This window comes from Dendrobates tinctorius, unplaced genomic scaffold (genome assembly GCF_039654945.1).
Source record: "Dendrobates tinctorius isolate UK_male_01 unplaced genomic scaffold, ASM3965494v1 ptg000015l, whole genome shotgun sequence".
In the NCBI taxonomy this organism is placed as follows: Eukaryota; Metazoa; Chordata; class Amphibia; order Anura; family Dendrobatidae; genus Dendrobates; species Dendrobates tinctorius.
In genome coordinates, this window is record NW_027361683.1 from 35661490 (window position 1) to 35677352 (window position 15863).

Consider the following 15863-nt stretch of genomic DNA (forward strand, 5'->3'; position numbering starts at 1 on the left):
TTGCGTGCACAATGCAATCTTGCCTCGCGCACGCGCAGTATGCTTTTCCCACCTGCGGGCAAAGCCGAAAAACATTACTGTGCATGCGCCGGTGAACTATGCCCCGGAAGTATTTCGCTCTGTTCCGGGTCATAGTTCACCGTCGCATGCGCAGTAATGCTTTTCGGCTTTGCCCACAGTTGGGCAAAGCATACTGTGCGAGGCAAGATTGCATTGCGCACGTGCCGACTATGGAAGACAACTACTGAAATTCCTGAAAATATTGCGGACGGTGGGGTGGAGGAAAGGAGACGAAACACCGCCCATCGGACCAGACACAAGGCATTTAAACAGCCCTCCAAATTGAGGTGACATATTCCCTTTAAGTGATGCAGAAGATGGTTTACCACCACAGAACTAAGAGGCTTCAAGAACTGGACCTTGCTGGTAACCCATCTCCTGGGGTCCTTAATGTGGAAGGGACTTTTGTGCAAGTATCAAAAGGAGGCCAAAGGTGTCAGACTAAAATGCGGCAGAAGCCCAAAGCACACAGGATAATGGTTGAGCTGGAGTGTCTTAAGCATACAACTACATCTTTAGTTATTTTTCTTGCGCAGGAGCCTTGCTAAAATACATATTTACAGTTGTACAGGAGGAAAGTTTGCGAACCCTTCAAATTTTTCCATATTTCTGGATAAATTTTTAGCTAAAACTACATCAGATTTTCACAAAAGTCAAGGCCTAAAAGTGAATTAAAAAAAACAAATCAGTCAAATATTACTAGATTTTTCATAATAAAAGTTATCCACTATCACGTCTGCATTGTCTTTGCATTCAGCATCTGATGTGATCCCCTTTGTGCATTAATAACTACATCTAATATGTTTCTGATAATTGTTGATTAGACTTCATCATCATCTTAGAGGAATAGTAGCTAATTCCTTGCTATAAAACAGCTGAAACTCTTAGGCTGTGTTCACATGTCGCGTTTTTTTTTCGCGGCGGTTTTTAACGCGCGTTTTTGCCGCGAAAACACACAAAAAAACCCAGCATCCCATGCATTCCTTTGGGATTCCGCAATGCTGTGCTAATGCTGTGGATTTTCCCGTGGCGGAATCACATCGCGGAAAAATCCGCAGCATGCTCATCAATTTTGCGTAATCGCGGGGATTCCGTCCACATAGGAATGCATTGTTCTGCTTACTTTCCGCATGTGGCTGTGCCCACCATGCGAAAAGTAAGCAGAACATTTGCGGATGGTACCCAGGGGGTGGAGGAGAGGAGACTCTCTTCCAGGCTGTGGGTACCATATCCCTGTAAAAAATAAAAAAAATTGTGTTATATTCACTTTCCGGCGTCCCGCGCAGCCTTCCCGGGCCTCAGTGATGCTCCCGTTTCCCAGTAATGCCTTACGAGACCTTTGATGACGTCACGGTCTCGAAATACTGTAGCGGTCCCTATTCCTCGCGAGATCGTTACAGTATCGCGAGACGGCGACGTCATCAAAGGTCTTGCAAGGCATTACTGGGAACGGGAGCATCGCTGAGGCCCGGGAAGGCTGCGCGGGACGCCGGAAGGTGAATATAACCCGATTTTTATTTTTTTAAAATTATTTTTAACATTAGATTTTTTTACTACTGATGCTGCATTGGCATGTTTGACGAGTGTGACCCACCTGTCAATCAGTTCTCCAAGCGATGATACAGATCGCTTGGAAAACGCTAGCATTCTGCAAGCTAATTACGCTTGCAAATCGCTAGTTTTTCCGCGGGAAAATCGCAGGAATTTAAAATGCGATTTTCCCGCGGAATGGAATTCCGGCGGAAGTTACCGCGGGAATTCCGCAACGTGTGCACATAGCCTTATTTTGGTACATTTTCTCTCATGAACTGTTTGCATCAGGTCCTTCTATGCTACATGACCCACATTTTTTGTTGTCTGGCTACATGACCCACATCAATGATGGCAAGCCAACCTGGACCAGGAGCAGCAAAAAGGCTAAAACCACCAACAGATTTCAGATATGGTATGAAGTTGTTATGTTGTAATGGAATGTTTTTGTTTCTCCAACTATAATGTTTTTTCTTCCAAGAAAAAAAGATCTATTTTGATCTCAACCATACACAAAACACTGTTAGGTTGTGTACCCACATAAGCGTATTTTTCGCGCTTTTTCCATGAAAAAACGCTTAAAAACGCATACATTAAGCATCCCATTCTTATAATGCATTCTGCAATTTTTGTGCACATGATGCGTTTTTTTCTGCAAAAAAAACGCATCGCGGTAAATAATGCAACATGTTCATTAATTTTGCATTTCCAACTATATTCTATGAGAATATAAAAAACGCCCCAAAAAAGTGCACAAAAAACTTGTTTTTCCTGGGAAAGAGTCCGTTATTTTGTCAGAAATTTTCTGCATACGTGGGTACATAGCCTTAAAGATTGCCTGGACAAGCCAAAAGTCTATGTGAACAAGCTGCAGATGGGTAGTGGTGTTCTTTTTGGAAAGCAGTCACTTTCTCCTTGCAATCCTGCCATGTACAGCATTGTTCACTGTTCTTCTGAATACTAATGTTATAAAGGCCTTTAGTTGCTTAGAAGTTACTTTGGATTCCTTTGTGACCTTAGAGACAATTATAAGTTGCCTTTCTCTTGAAGTGATCTTTGTTGGGCAACACCTGGGGAAGGTTATAAAGGTCTTGCATTTCCTCCATTTGTAGAATACCTGACTGACTATGTTTTTTTTCTTTAGATAATGTTTTGTAAACTTTTCCAGCATATTGGGCTTCAACAGCTTTTCTTAAGTCCTCAGAAATCTCCTTCGTTCATGCCACGATACACTTCCACAAACATGTTGTGAAGATAAGACTTTGATACATACTTGCTCTTTAAATAAAACAGGTCTCTCACACCCGATTGTCAACCATTGATTGAAAGCACCAGACTAATTTAATCTTCAAATTGTCTTGTAGTCCTAAAGGTTTACATACTGTTGCCACTCAGACATGCACTACTGGATCATTTTCTTCATCTTTAACCCCTTCATGACCAGAGCTTTTTTTCGACTTTGCGTTTTCGTTTTTCACTCCCGTTCTTCCCAGAGCCATAACTTTTTATTTTTCCGTCAATATGGCCATGTGAGGGCTTATTTTTTGCGGGACGAGTTGTACTTTTTAATAACACCATGGGTGTTAGCAAGTTGTGTACTAGAAAACGGGAAAAAATTCCAAGTGCAGTGAAACTGCAAAACAAGTGCAATTCCACACTTGTTTTTTGTTTGGCTTTTTTGCTAGGTTCACTAAATGCTAAAACTGACCTGCCGTTAGGATTCTCCAGGTCATTACGAGTTAATAGACACCAAACACGTTTAGGTTCTTTTTTATCTAAGTGGTGAAAAAAATTTCAAAACTTCGCTTAAAAAAAAAAATTGCGCCATTTTCAGAGACCCGTAGCGTCTCCAATTTTCATGATCTTGGGTTGGACGGGGGCTTATTTTTTTGCATGCCAAGCTGTTTTTAATGATACCATTTTAGTGCACACAGGATCTTTTGATCGCCCTTTATTGCATTTTAATGAAATGTTGAGGCGAACAAAAAAGTGTAATTCTGGCGTTTTGATTTTTTTCCTGCTGCGCCATTTAGCGATCAGGTTAATCCTTTTTTTATTGATAGATCGGGTGATTCTGAATGCGGCGATACGAAATATGTGCATGTTTGATTTTTTTTTATGGTTTTATTTTGAATGAGGCGAAAGGGGGGCGATTTGAATTTTTATATAATTTCTATTTTTTATTATATTTTTAAAACTATTTTTCTTGAACTTTTGGCATGCTTCAATAGCCTTCATGGGAGACTAGAAGCCGCCACAACTTAAATTGGCTCTGCTACATAGAGGCGATTCTCAGATCGCCTTTATGTAGCAGAATTACAGACAGGGTGGCGCTCATAGCAATCTGGCATCAACAACAATAGCGGTCTCAAGGAGACCTCTGGTTGTCATGCCGACACGCCGCTGATGCGGGTCACTGGTGAGCGTATTTCTGGCCCGCTGGCCGGAAATCACTTGTTAAATGCTGCTGTCAAGAGTTTGACAGTGTCATTTAACTAGTTAATAGCTGCGGGTGGATCGCGATTCCACCCATGCCTATTGCGGGCACATGTCAGCTGTTCAAAACAGCTGACATGTCCCGGCTTTGAGGTGGGCTCACCGCCGGAGCCCACATCATAGCGGGGGATCTGACCTTGGACGTACTATCCTGTCCGAAGGCAGTAAGGGGTTAAAAAAATATAGAATAAAAGTCTAAAAAAAGTCTAATATTTTAGGGTTTTTTGCTCTCTATCTGGGACCTCTTAAAAAGCTGATCTGTATTGTAGTTTTTGGCTAAACGTCTGCAGAAATATGGAAAATTCTGAAGGTTTCACAAACTTTTATGCACCACTGTACATAAGAATTGATGCCACATAATTTCCAATAATGAAATATTTAACATAACACAAATGAATGAGTTGACCAGAAAACCACCAACACCAGATTAAGAATAAACGCCTCCATAAATAATAGCGTGGCTAGACTCGCTGACCATAAGAAATTACAGTGTAATTCTTTTGTTTCCCTGGGAAATAGACTTTACTCTCTCCAGTGAAAAGAAAAAAAAGCAACTTAGCTACATATTTTTATGTATGGCGGAGTACATAGAACAAGTGCTCATCTTAACTGTTAACACATACACCTTTAGGTCACTAAAGCACTAAGTGTTGGCAATTATTTTGAGATTCCTTTGGCACTATGGGACCTAAAAAGACCATACTGCCGTTTATAATTGAGACCATCCGATTGCTTTTGTTTTAGATTATAACTGATGGTGGTATGCAAACATTTGGGCACCACTGGTGAAAATTACTGTTATTGTGAACAGTTAAGCAAGCTGAAGATGAATCTCTCTCTAAAAGGCCTGCAGTTAAAGACAACACATTTTCTTTGTGTTGTAGGCAAAAAAAATATATATTTTCATCTTTTACAATTTAAAAATTACAAAAAGGAAAAATCGGCAGATGCAAAAGTTTTGAGATTTGTGTGCTCAGGTAACGTTAGTTATCAAACCTTAATTAGCTTGTTAGGTTTACGGCTAGAGATGAGGGAATAGCTTCAGATAACTCCTTATCCGAATAGTTATACAGTGCCTACAAGTAGTATTCAACCCCCTGAAGATTTAGCAGGTTTACACATTCGGAATTAACTTGGCATTGTGACATTTGGACTGTAGATCAGCCTGGAAGTGTGAAATGCACTGCAGCAAAAAAGAATGTTATTTCTTTGTTTAATTTTTTTTTAAATTGTGAAAAGTTTATTCAGAGGGTCATTTATTATTCAACCCCTCAAACCACCAGAATTCTGTTTGGTTCCCCTAAAGCAGGGGTCCCCAACCGCCGGTCCGCGGCCCAGCACCGGGCCGCTGCAGTGCCCTTGCCGGTCCGTGGACAAAAGGGGAGCCAGGAGCGGTCAGTGGCGTAGCGGGGGCTGGGGCGGCACGCAGCAGTTCTTAAACTGCGTGTAGCGGCGGGCAGGGAGCAATCCAAGCAGCTCCGCTGCCTGCAAGAGGGAATAGCAGGAGCGGAGCTGCAAGGACCTGTCCACTGCGTCCAGCTTCCTGCCGCCGCCCGCGCTTCCTGTCTCTGACTGACACAGAGAGGAGCGCGCCGCTGCTGTGTCAGAGCGAGGAAGCGCAGGCGATGCTGCGACAGGTGAGAGGTGGTGTGTGTGTATATAATGTGTGTGTGTGTGTGTGTGTGTGTGTGTGTGTATGTATGTCTGTCTGTGTGTGTACATGTATGTATGTATGTATGTATGTATGTATGTATGTATGTGTGTGTGTGTGTGTGTGTGTGTCTGTGTGTTGGTCTGTGTTTGTGTAGCCTGGCCCTGGAGGAGATGGGGACATGAGGAGAAGGCCATGAGGGGAGTGATGGAGAGACGGCAGTGATGGCAATGATGGGAAGAAGGGAGTGATGGGGTGAAGGCAATGATGGGGAGACAGCAGTGATGGGGTGAAGGCAATGATGGGGAGAGGGGAGTGATGGGGTGAAGGCAATGATGGGGAGAAGGGAGTGATGGGGTGAAGGCAATGATGGGGAGAAGGGAGTGATGGGGTGAAGGCAATGATGGGGAGAAGGGAGTGATGGGGTGAAGGCAATGATGGGGAGACAGCAGTGATGGGGTGAAGGCAATGATTGAGAGATGGCAGTGATGGGGTGAAGGCAATGATGGGGTGAAGGCAATGATGGGGAGACAGCAGTGATGGGGTGAAGGCAATGATGGAGAGATGGCAGTGATGGGGTGAAGGCAATGATGGGGAGAGGGGAGTGATGGGGTGAAGGCAATGATGGGGAGAAGGGAGTGATGGGGTGAAGGCAATGATGGGGAGAAGGGGGTGATGGAGCACTCATTCAAAACCTATGGTGAGTTGAGTCACATTATAAATGTTATTTAATTATAAGTATGCACTGCTACACTACAACCGTGTCCATAGCCTCGCCCCCTTATGACCAAAGCCCCGCCCCTGCCACACCTCCATCCCCGCCCTGCCAGGCCATGGAAGAATGGTCTTGCTTGAAACCGGTCCCTGGTGCAAAAAAGGTTGGGGACCACTGCCCTAAAGTATTAAGAAGTATTTCAGGCACAAAGAACAATGAGCTTCACATGTTTGGATTAATTATCTCTTTTTCCAGCCTTTTCTGACTATTTAAGACCCTCCCCAAACTTGTGAACAGCACTCATACATGGTCAACATGGGAAAGACAAAGGAGCATTCCAAGGCCATCAGAGACAAGATCGTGGAGGGTCACAAGGCTGGCAAGGGGTACAAAACCCTTTCCAAGGAGTTGGGCCTACCTGTCTCCACTGTTGGGAGCATCATCCGGAAGTGGAAGGCTTATGGAACTACTGTTAGCCTTCCACGGCCTGGACAGCCTTTGAACGTTTCCGCCCGTGCCGAGGCCAGGCTTGTCCGAAGAGTCAAGGCTAACCCAAGGACAACAATGAAGGAGCTCCGGGAAGATCTCATGGCAGTGGGGACATTGGTTTCAGTCAATACCATAAGTAACGTACTCCACCGCAATGGTCTCCGTTCCAGACGAGCCCGTAAGGTACCTTTACTTTCAAAGCGTCATGTCAAGGCTCGTCTACAGTTTGCTCATGATCACTTGGAGGACTCAGACAGACTGGTTCAAGGTTCTCTGGTCTGATGAGACCAAGATCGAGATCTTTGGTGCCAACCACACACGTGACGTTTTTAGACTGGATGGCACTGCATACGACCCCAAGAATACCATCCCTACAGTCAAGCATGGTGGTGGCAGCATCATGCTGTGGGGCTGTTTCTCAGCCAAGGGGCCTGGCCATCTGGTCCGCATCAATGGGAAGAAGGATAGCACGGCCTACCTGGAGATTTTGGCCAAGAACCTCCGCTCCTCCATCAAGGATCTTAAGATGGGTCGTCATTTCATCTTTCAACAAGACAATGACCCAAAGCACACAGCCAAGAAAACCAAGGCCTGGTTCAAGAGGCAAAAAATCAAGGTGTTGGAGTGGCCTAGTCAGTCTCCTGACCTTAACCCAATTGAAAACTTGTGGAAGGAGCTCAAGATTAAAGTCCACATGAGACACCCAAAGAACCTAGATAACTTGGAGAAGATCTGCATGGAGGAGTGGGCCAAGATAACTCCAGAGACCTGTGCCGGCCTGATCAGGTCTTACAGTGGGGAAAAAAGTATTTAGTCAGTCAGCAATAGTGCAAGTTCCACCACTTAAAAAGATGAGAGGTGTCTGTAATTTACATCATAGGTAGACCTCAACTATGGGAGACAAACTGAGAAAAAAAAAATCCAGAAAATCACATTGTTTTTTTTTCATTTTATTTGCATATTATGGTGGAAAATAAGTATTTGGTCAGAAACAAAATTTCATCTCAATACTTTGTGATATATCCTTTGTTGGCAATGACAGAGGTCAAACGTTTTCTGTAAGTCTTCACAAGGTTGCCACACACTGTTGTTGGTATGTTGGCCCATTCCTCCATGCAGATCACCTCTAGAGCAGTGATGTTTTTGGCTTTTCGCTTGGCAACACGGACTTTCAACTCCCTCCAAAGGTTTTCTATAGGGTTGAGATCTGGAGACTGGCTAGGCCACTCCAGGACCTTGAAATGCTTCTTACGAAGCCACTCCTTCGTTGCCCTGGCGGTGTGCTTTGGATCATTGTCATGTTGAAAGACCCAGCCACGTTTCATCTTCAATGCCCTTGCTGATGGAAGGAGGTTTGCACTCAAAATCTCACGATACATGGCCCCATTCATTCTTTCATGTACCCGGATCAGTCGTCCTGGCCCCTTTGCAGAGAAACAGCCCCAAAGCATGATGTTTCCACCACCATGCTTTACAGTAGGTATGGTGTTTGATAGATGCAACTCAGTATTCTTTTTCCTCCAAACACGACAAGTTGTGTTTCTACCAAACAGTTCCAGTTTGGTTTCATCAGACCATAGGACATTCTCCCAAAACTCCTCTGGATCATCCAAATGCTCTCTAGCAAACTTCAGACGGGCCCGGACATGTACAGGCTTAAGCAGTGGGACACGTCTGGAACTGCAGGATCTGAGTCCATGGTGGCGTAGTGTGTTACTTATGGTAGGCCTTGTTACATTGGTCCCAGCTCTCTGCAGTTCATTCACTAGGTCCCCCCGCGTGGTTCTGGGATTTTTGCTCACCGTTCTTGTGATCATTCTGACCCCACGGAGTGGGATTTTGCGTGGAGCACCAGATCGAGGGAGATTATCAGTGGTCTTGTATGTCTTCCATTTTCTAATTATTGCTCCCACAGTTGATTTCTTCACTCCAAGCTGGTTGGCTATTGCAGATTCAGTCTTCCCAGCCTGGTGCAGGGCTACAATTTTGTTTCTGGTGTCCTTTGACAGCTCTTTGGTCTTCACCATAGTGGAGTTTGCAGTCAGACTGTTTGAGGGTGTGCACAGGTGTCTTTTTATACTGCTAACAAGTTGAAACAGGTGCCATTACTACAGGTAATGAGTGGAGGAAAGAGGAGACTCTTAAAGAAGAAGTTACAGGTCTGTGAGAGCCAGAAATCTTGATTGCTTGTTTCTGACCAAATACTTATTTTCCACCATAATATGCAAATAAAATGAAAAAAAAAACAGACAATGTGATTTTCTGGATTTTTTTTTCTCAGTTTGTCTCCCATAGTTGAGGTCTACCTATGATGTAAATTACAGACGCCTCTCATCTTTTTAAGTGGTGGAACTTGCACTATTGCTGACTGACTAAATACTTTTTTTCCCCACTGTATAAAAGACGATTATTAGCTGTAATTGCAAACAAGGGTTATTCCACAAAATATTAAACCTAGGGGTTGAATAATAATTGACCCACACTTGTATGTTTAAAATTTATTAAAATTTAACTGAGCAACATAACTTTTTGGTTTGTAAGATTTATGCATCTGTTAATAAATCCTGCTCTTGTGTGAAGTTTGAAGGCTCTAACTTATTTGCATCTTATCAAACCTGCTAAATCTGCAGGGGGTTGAATACTACTTGTAGGCACTGTAGTGCTTATCCAAAGCTATTCACTCATCCCTAGTTATGGCCTATTCACTTTCATTGTTAAGGCCAGGTGATGCAAGTTTTCCAGATTTATAAAACCTCAGATTCCGCTAACCTTGTGCCAAAAAAGATCAGCCATGTGTTCTGCAAAAAAAAGCTGCCTAGCACTCTGAAAAGGAAAATGGTGGAGGCCAACAAAGCAGGAGAAAGCTGTAAGAAGATAGCAAAGCGTTTTCAAGTTGCCCTTTCCTCAGTTTGAAATGTAAATAGGAAATTGCAGTTAACAGGATCACTGGAGGTGAAGATAAGGTCTGGAAGATCAAGCAACATTTCTGTGAGTTGCTTGTAGGATTGCTAGAAAGACAATCAGAATCCCCACTTGACTGCAAAAGACCTTCAGAAAGATTTAGCAGACTCTGGAGTTGTGGTACATTGCTTCTACTGTTCAGAGACACCTGCACAAATATGGCCTTCATGGAAGAGTCATCAGAACAAAACCTCTCCTGCATCTTCACCATAAAATTCAGTGTCAGAAGTATGCAAAAAAACATCTAAACAAGCCTGATGTATTTTGGAAACAAATCCTGTGGACCGTTGATGTTAAAAAAGAACTCACTGGCCACAATGATCAAAGGAATGTGTGGAGAAAAAAGGGTACATCATTTCAGGAAAAGAACATCACGCTAACCATTACGCATGGGGGTAGATCAATTATATTTTGGGATTGTGTTGCAGCCAATGGCACAGGGAACATTTCACAGGGAAAGGCAAGAATGGATTCAATGAAATTTCAACAAATTTTTGATGCAAACCTACCACCATCTGTAAAATAAAAAAAAAAAACAAAACTAAAATTTAGAAGAGCCTTCTACAAACGGATAAATGATCCTCAACACAAAACCAAATCCACAACAGACTACCTCAAAAGGTGCAAGCTGAAGGTTTTGCAATGACCCTCACAGTCCCCTGATCTGAACATCATTAAAAATCTCTGGCTAGACGTCAAAATAGCAGTGCATGTAAGGTGACCTAGGAATCTCACAGAATTGGAAAATCCCTCAAAGAAGAATTGAAATACGTTTGGCTAGCTACAAAAAGCGTTTACAAGATGTGATACTTTCCAAAGGGGGTGCCACTAGGTAATAACAATACAGGGTGACCAAACTTTTGCATCACCCATTTTCCTTTTGGTAAATGTAAAAAAAGAAACGATGAATGATATTATATCACTCCTATGATGGTTCACCACTGTAGTTTGCTGGAGTCCCAAAGCTTGAGCAGTGGCTTTATAACCTTTTCCAGACTGATAGATCTCAATTACGTTTTCTAATTTGTTCCAGAATTTCTTTGGATTATGGCATGATGTGTAGCTTTTGAGAATCTTTTGGTGTTCTTCACTTTGTCAGGCAGGTCCTATTCAAGTGATTTCTTGATTGCTTCATTTAAAAATGTAACTTTTTGCATTTACTTGTGTTAGCTTTGTCTCATATTTGAATTTGTTTGGTGATCTGAAACATTTAAGTATGACAAACATGCATAAAAACAGGAAATCAGGAAGGGGCAAACTTTCACACAACTGTGTGTGTGTGTATATTATATCTATCTATATATATTTGTATTTAGGCAAAAAAAAATAAAGGAAATGTGTCATTTTTAACTTTAGGCCTTTTAGAGATTATTTCCTCCTCAACTTACTTAACTGTTCACAATAACAGTAATTTTGACCAGTGGTGCCCAGACTTTTACATGCCACTGTGTTTCATTTATGAACATGAAACATAGGCTCCTGCGAAAAATCATTGTGTTTTGGGTCCCATTAGCATTTTGCAGGTGATGAAACTGAACATGCAACCGTTATCTCAGCCGCCCATACAAGCCAACCTCCCCTTAGCAGTCCTTGATTCTTATGTGCCATGCAAGTCTTCAGTTTTTAACATCATTCACATGAAATGGCAGCGATATAGCACTAATGCAGCCTTTATAATCTCAGCTTCTATTAGCAAAAAAAAGAAGCAAGGAAGGGTTTACACACTGCCAGTTTGTGTAAATGCCGTGCCAGAGCATAATCTTAGCATTGGCATTACCTCTGACCCGCATACTTTCCGTTCAGTAGGTAAAACTAGAGCACGTTTAACCTGTATCCACATAGGAACAATAAAAGAATACATGAATACAGATAGTTGAAGCATAAGAACAGTTAAATTAAGAATATAGTAAGTTCACAAAAATGTCCACAACTTGTCTGGTGTTTTTTTGCAGATACACAGGAATGAATACAAGTAAAACACAATGGGATTATCGCTCTTCAGTTTACTTAGTGGGACATGTACAGTGCCTTGCAAAAGTATTCGGCCCCCTGGAACTTTTCAACCTTTTCCCACATATCATGCTTCAAACATAAAGATACCAAATGTAAATTTTTGGTGACGAATCAACAAGTGGGACACAATTGTGAAGTTGAACGAAATTTATTGGTTATTTTAAATTTTTGTGGAAATACAAAAATTGAAAAGTGGGGCGTGCAATATTATTCGGCCCCTTTAACTTAATACCTTGTTGCGCCACCTTTTGCTGCGATTACAGCTGCAAGTCGCTTGGGGTATGTCTCTATCAGTGTTGTACATCGAGAGACTAAAATTCTTGCCCATTCTTCCTTGGCAAACATCTTGAGCTCAGTGAGGTTTGATGGATATCGTTTGTGAACAGCAGTTTTCAGCTCTTTCCACAGATTCTCGACTGGATTCAGGTCTGAACTTTGACTTGGCCATTCTAACACCTGGATACGTATATTTGTGAACCATTCCATTGCAGATTTTGCTTTATGTTTGGGATCAATGTCTTTTTGGAATACAAATCTCTGTCCCAGTCTCAGGTCTTTTGCAGACTCCAACAGGTTTTCTTCATGAATGGTTCTGTATTTGGCTCCATCCATCTTCCTATCAATTTTAACCATCTTCCCTGTCCCTGCTGAAGAAAAGCAGGCCCAAACTATGATGCTGCCACCACCATATTTGACAGTGGGAATGGCGTGTTCAGCGTGATGAGCTGTGTTGCCTTTACGCCAAACATATCGCTTGGCATTGTTGAAAAAAAGTTCGATTTTGGTTTCATCTGACCAGAGCACCTTATTCCACATGTTTGGTGTATCTCCCAGGTGACTTGTTGCAAACTTTTAAATTACACTTTTTATGGATATCTTTGAGAAATGGCTTTCTTCTTGCCACTGTTCCATAAAGGCCAGATTTGCGCAGTGTACGACTGATTGTTGTCCTATGGACAGACTGTCTCACCTCAGTTGTAGATCTATGCAGTTCATCCAGAGTGATCATGGGCCTCTTGGCTGCATCACTGATCAGTCTTCTCCTTGTTTGAGATGAAAGTTTAGAGGGATGGCCGGGTCTTGGTAGATTTGCAGTGGAATGATACTCCTTCCATTTCAATATGATCGCTTGCACAGTGCTACTTGGGATGTTTAACGTTTTGGAAATCATTGTGTATCCAAATCCAGCTTTGAACTTCTCTACAACAGTATCACGGACCTGCCTGTTGTGTTCCTTGGTCTTCATGATGCTCTCTGTGAATCAAACAGAACCCTGAGACTATCACAGAGCAGGTGCATTTATACAGAGACTTGATTACACACAGGTGGATTATATTTATCATCATTAGTCATTTAGGACAACATTGGATCATTCAGAGATCCACAATGAACTTCTGGAGTGAGTTTGCTGCACTGTAAGTAAAGGGGACGAATAATAATGCACGCCCCACTTTTCAGTTTTTGAATTTCCACAAAAATTTAAAATAACCAATAAATTTCGTTCAACTTCACAATTGTGTCCCACTTGTTGATTCTTCACCAAAATTTACATTTGGTATCTTTATGTTTGAAGCATGATATGTGGGATAAGGTTAAGTTCCAGGGGGCCGAATACTTTCGCAAGGCACTGTTTGTGCTATAGATTGAATCTGTCAGCAGAGAACCCAGGCATCACTATCATAAATATGGTTCAGTTAGTTAACTCCACCTTTAACAAGAAATCTCTCAATAAAATTCGACAAGATTAAATTGGGGTTTGGGTGGGAGTTGGAAATCGCTTTTAAAATATACTGCTCAAAAAAATAAAGGGAACACTTCAACAACAAAATGTAACTCCAAAATAGGTCACACTTCTGTGAAATCAACACTGATTGTGATTCAATTTCTCCTGCTGTTGTGCCAATGGAATAAACAACAGGTAGAAATGATAGGAAGGTCATTAATATCCATGTGTCTGCTCAGTAAGAGTGCCTAGGGTTCCCTTTATTTTTTTGAGCAGTATATAAGCCTATGGAGCCTCAGCCCACAGACTTGCAATGTAAAAGCCACTTCTGGCTGACTCAGAGCCCTGTGTCACCTGGCAAGCCAGAAGAGCAGCATTAGCAACTGAGGAAGATGGAGATTGGCGAGTATATTACATTACCTACACTACATACACATTTACAAAGGTTTAGGTAATACAAAGTGTGGTGAGAGTGTGTCTTTAGTTTCATTAGAGCACGTGCACCTTAAACAACTTTTTGCACACGTTTATACATTTCATTTTTTACGTTGAATTTATATTATTTAAAGGAAAAATGATAAATGGAGCCTTTTTTTTTTTTTTAGAAATCCAAATCCATTAGTGGAAAATGAAAGACAAAAAGCCCCACTGCTGCCTTTATCCTTTTCAATTGCACTAAGAAAAAACTAATAAATACTCACTAAAAATACAGTATTATGCAATGTGTCTTGGCCTCTGTCTTCCTTTTAATGGCCGCATATACATATTTACCCTATGGCTCATCTAACACTATGAAAGCTATAATGCTAGAGCTCTGGCATAATTCTTGTCATCTTGGCCAAAGCATTATTGGAATAATTACAACTAGAAGTTCAATTTTTACTGGTTCTCAGTTAACATGGGCTAACAGAGCAGATTATTTTACGTTAGCACATTGACGCTACCATTTACCACATCGTAGCCCTTAGACCACATGGAAAAGTGGATAAAATGTTAATTCTAACACTAGACTACTAACAACGAGACAAGACTTTGATAAATTAAGACCTAAATTATTAAAAAAATAATCTAAACTGAAATAAATGTAAGAAAAATATTTTTACACTGGAATAATTTTGAAATTAGTCTTAAAATTTTCACAACCATAATTTAAGCATTTGGGCACTAAGACTTACCCCGTCATTGCCCGTTTGAACCTGTCCATTGAAACTGAGAGTACGGAAAGGAGAGTGGGTAGAAAGGCGTTTATCCCACTCACTGGGACGTGGTGCAGGAACAGACTCCATAAAACTTTTCTTCAGCTCACGAATACTGGCATGATGGCGAATTATTTCATCTTGAGTTTTCTCCAGGTCCTAATAGAATTTGATGGTATAGTGGATAGTAATATCAATAAAATGATAAAATGCAAAGATTGGCGAACACTCAGCAGAATGAGAATGAAAATTTTGAGGCAGAAAAGAGAAAAATAAGGAAGCAAAGAAGAATGTTAAATGTTGGAGAGCTGAAGGACACTGGAAGCAAGGAACATGGACTTTAAAATATTATTATCAGTGGCCAGAAAACAGCAAATGTGCCAAGCAAGTCACACTGCAAATCACATAGGTAAGAAAACAACATAAAAAGCAAGTGTTAATTGCACGAGGGGGAAATATATCCAGTGTCCAGAGAAAGCAGAGGCTGAAAAATCACTCTGCTCAGGAAAGCGGCTTCTTTTGCCTGTACCTGAAGAATAAGCCTGCATACAATTCATTACTTTACTACACTTTCCATTGATTATGGATTATCCATAAATGCCTAATGTCTAAAAAAAAGGGAAGAGTGTTCAATGCCGACTTATTTTATATATATATACATCTTTTTTAGAACATTTGATGTAGGGAAAAATATATGCAATATACTGTATATAAATATCAGATGAAGTTAATTATGTTATTGCATACTCCAAATATAATGGAGGTCAGTGGACTTGGACATAAAACTACAATTCTCACTAGTCATATCGATAATAAATAATCATATTCTATAAAATAATGGAGGTCACTGGAGTTTGACATAAAGTAGTTTCCACTAGTCATATCAAATAGATGTAGCCCTATACTAAATACCTTTCACCAGTTTTAGCATGTTAAACTGGCCACATCTTGGAATAGTGACTGCAGAGATTAATGAAACATAATTTTTGTTTCTCATCTTTGTTGCAGCTCTGTTACAAATTAAGTGCA

The 15863-nt window shown here is 41.3% G+C and overlaps 1 protein-coding gene across 11 annotated transcripts in view; it reads right to left on the reverse strand.

Moving 5' to 3' along the window:
* Nucleotides 1-15863, reverse strand: part of LOC141076171 (protein 4.1-like) — a 382293-nt gene that overhangs the window by 34196 nt on the left and 332234 nt on the right. For 8 of the 11 annotated variants that reach the window (XM_073563556.1, XM_073563577.1, XM_073563527.1 and 5 more), the window contains one exon: nt 14814-14993. The exons of 1 other annotated variant lie outside the window; for it this stretch is intronic. In XM_073563556.1, the coding sequence (XP_073419657.1) occupies nt 14814-14993 (180 nt within the window). Of the gene's footprint in view, nt 1-11679; nt 11731-14813; nt 14994-15863 lie in introns of all 11 variants that reach the window. 2 more of the 11 variants (XM_073563535.1, XM_073563543.1) reach the window with 1 other exon arrangement.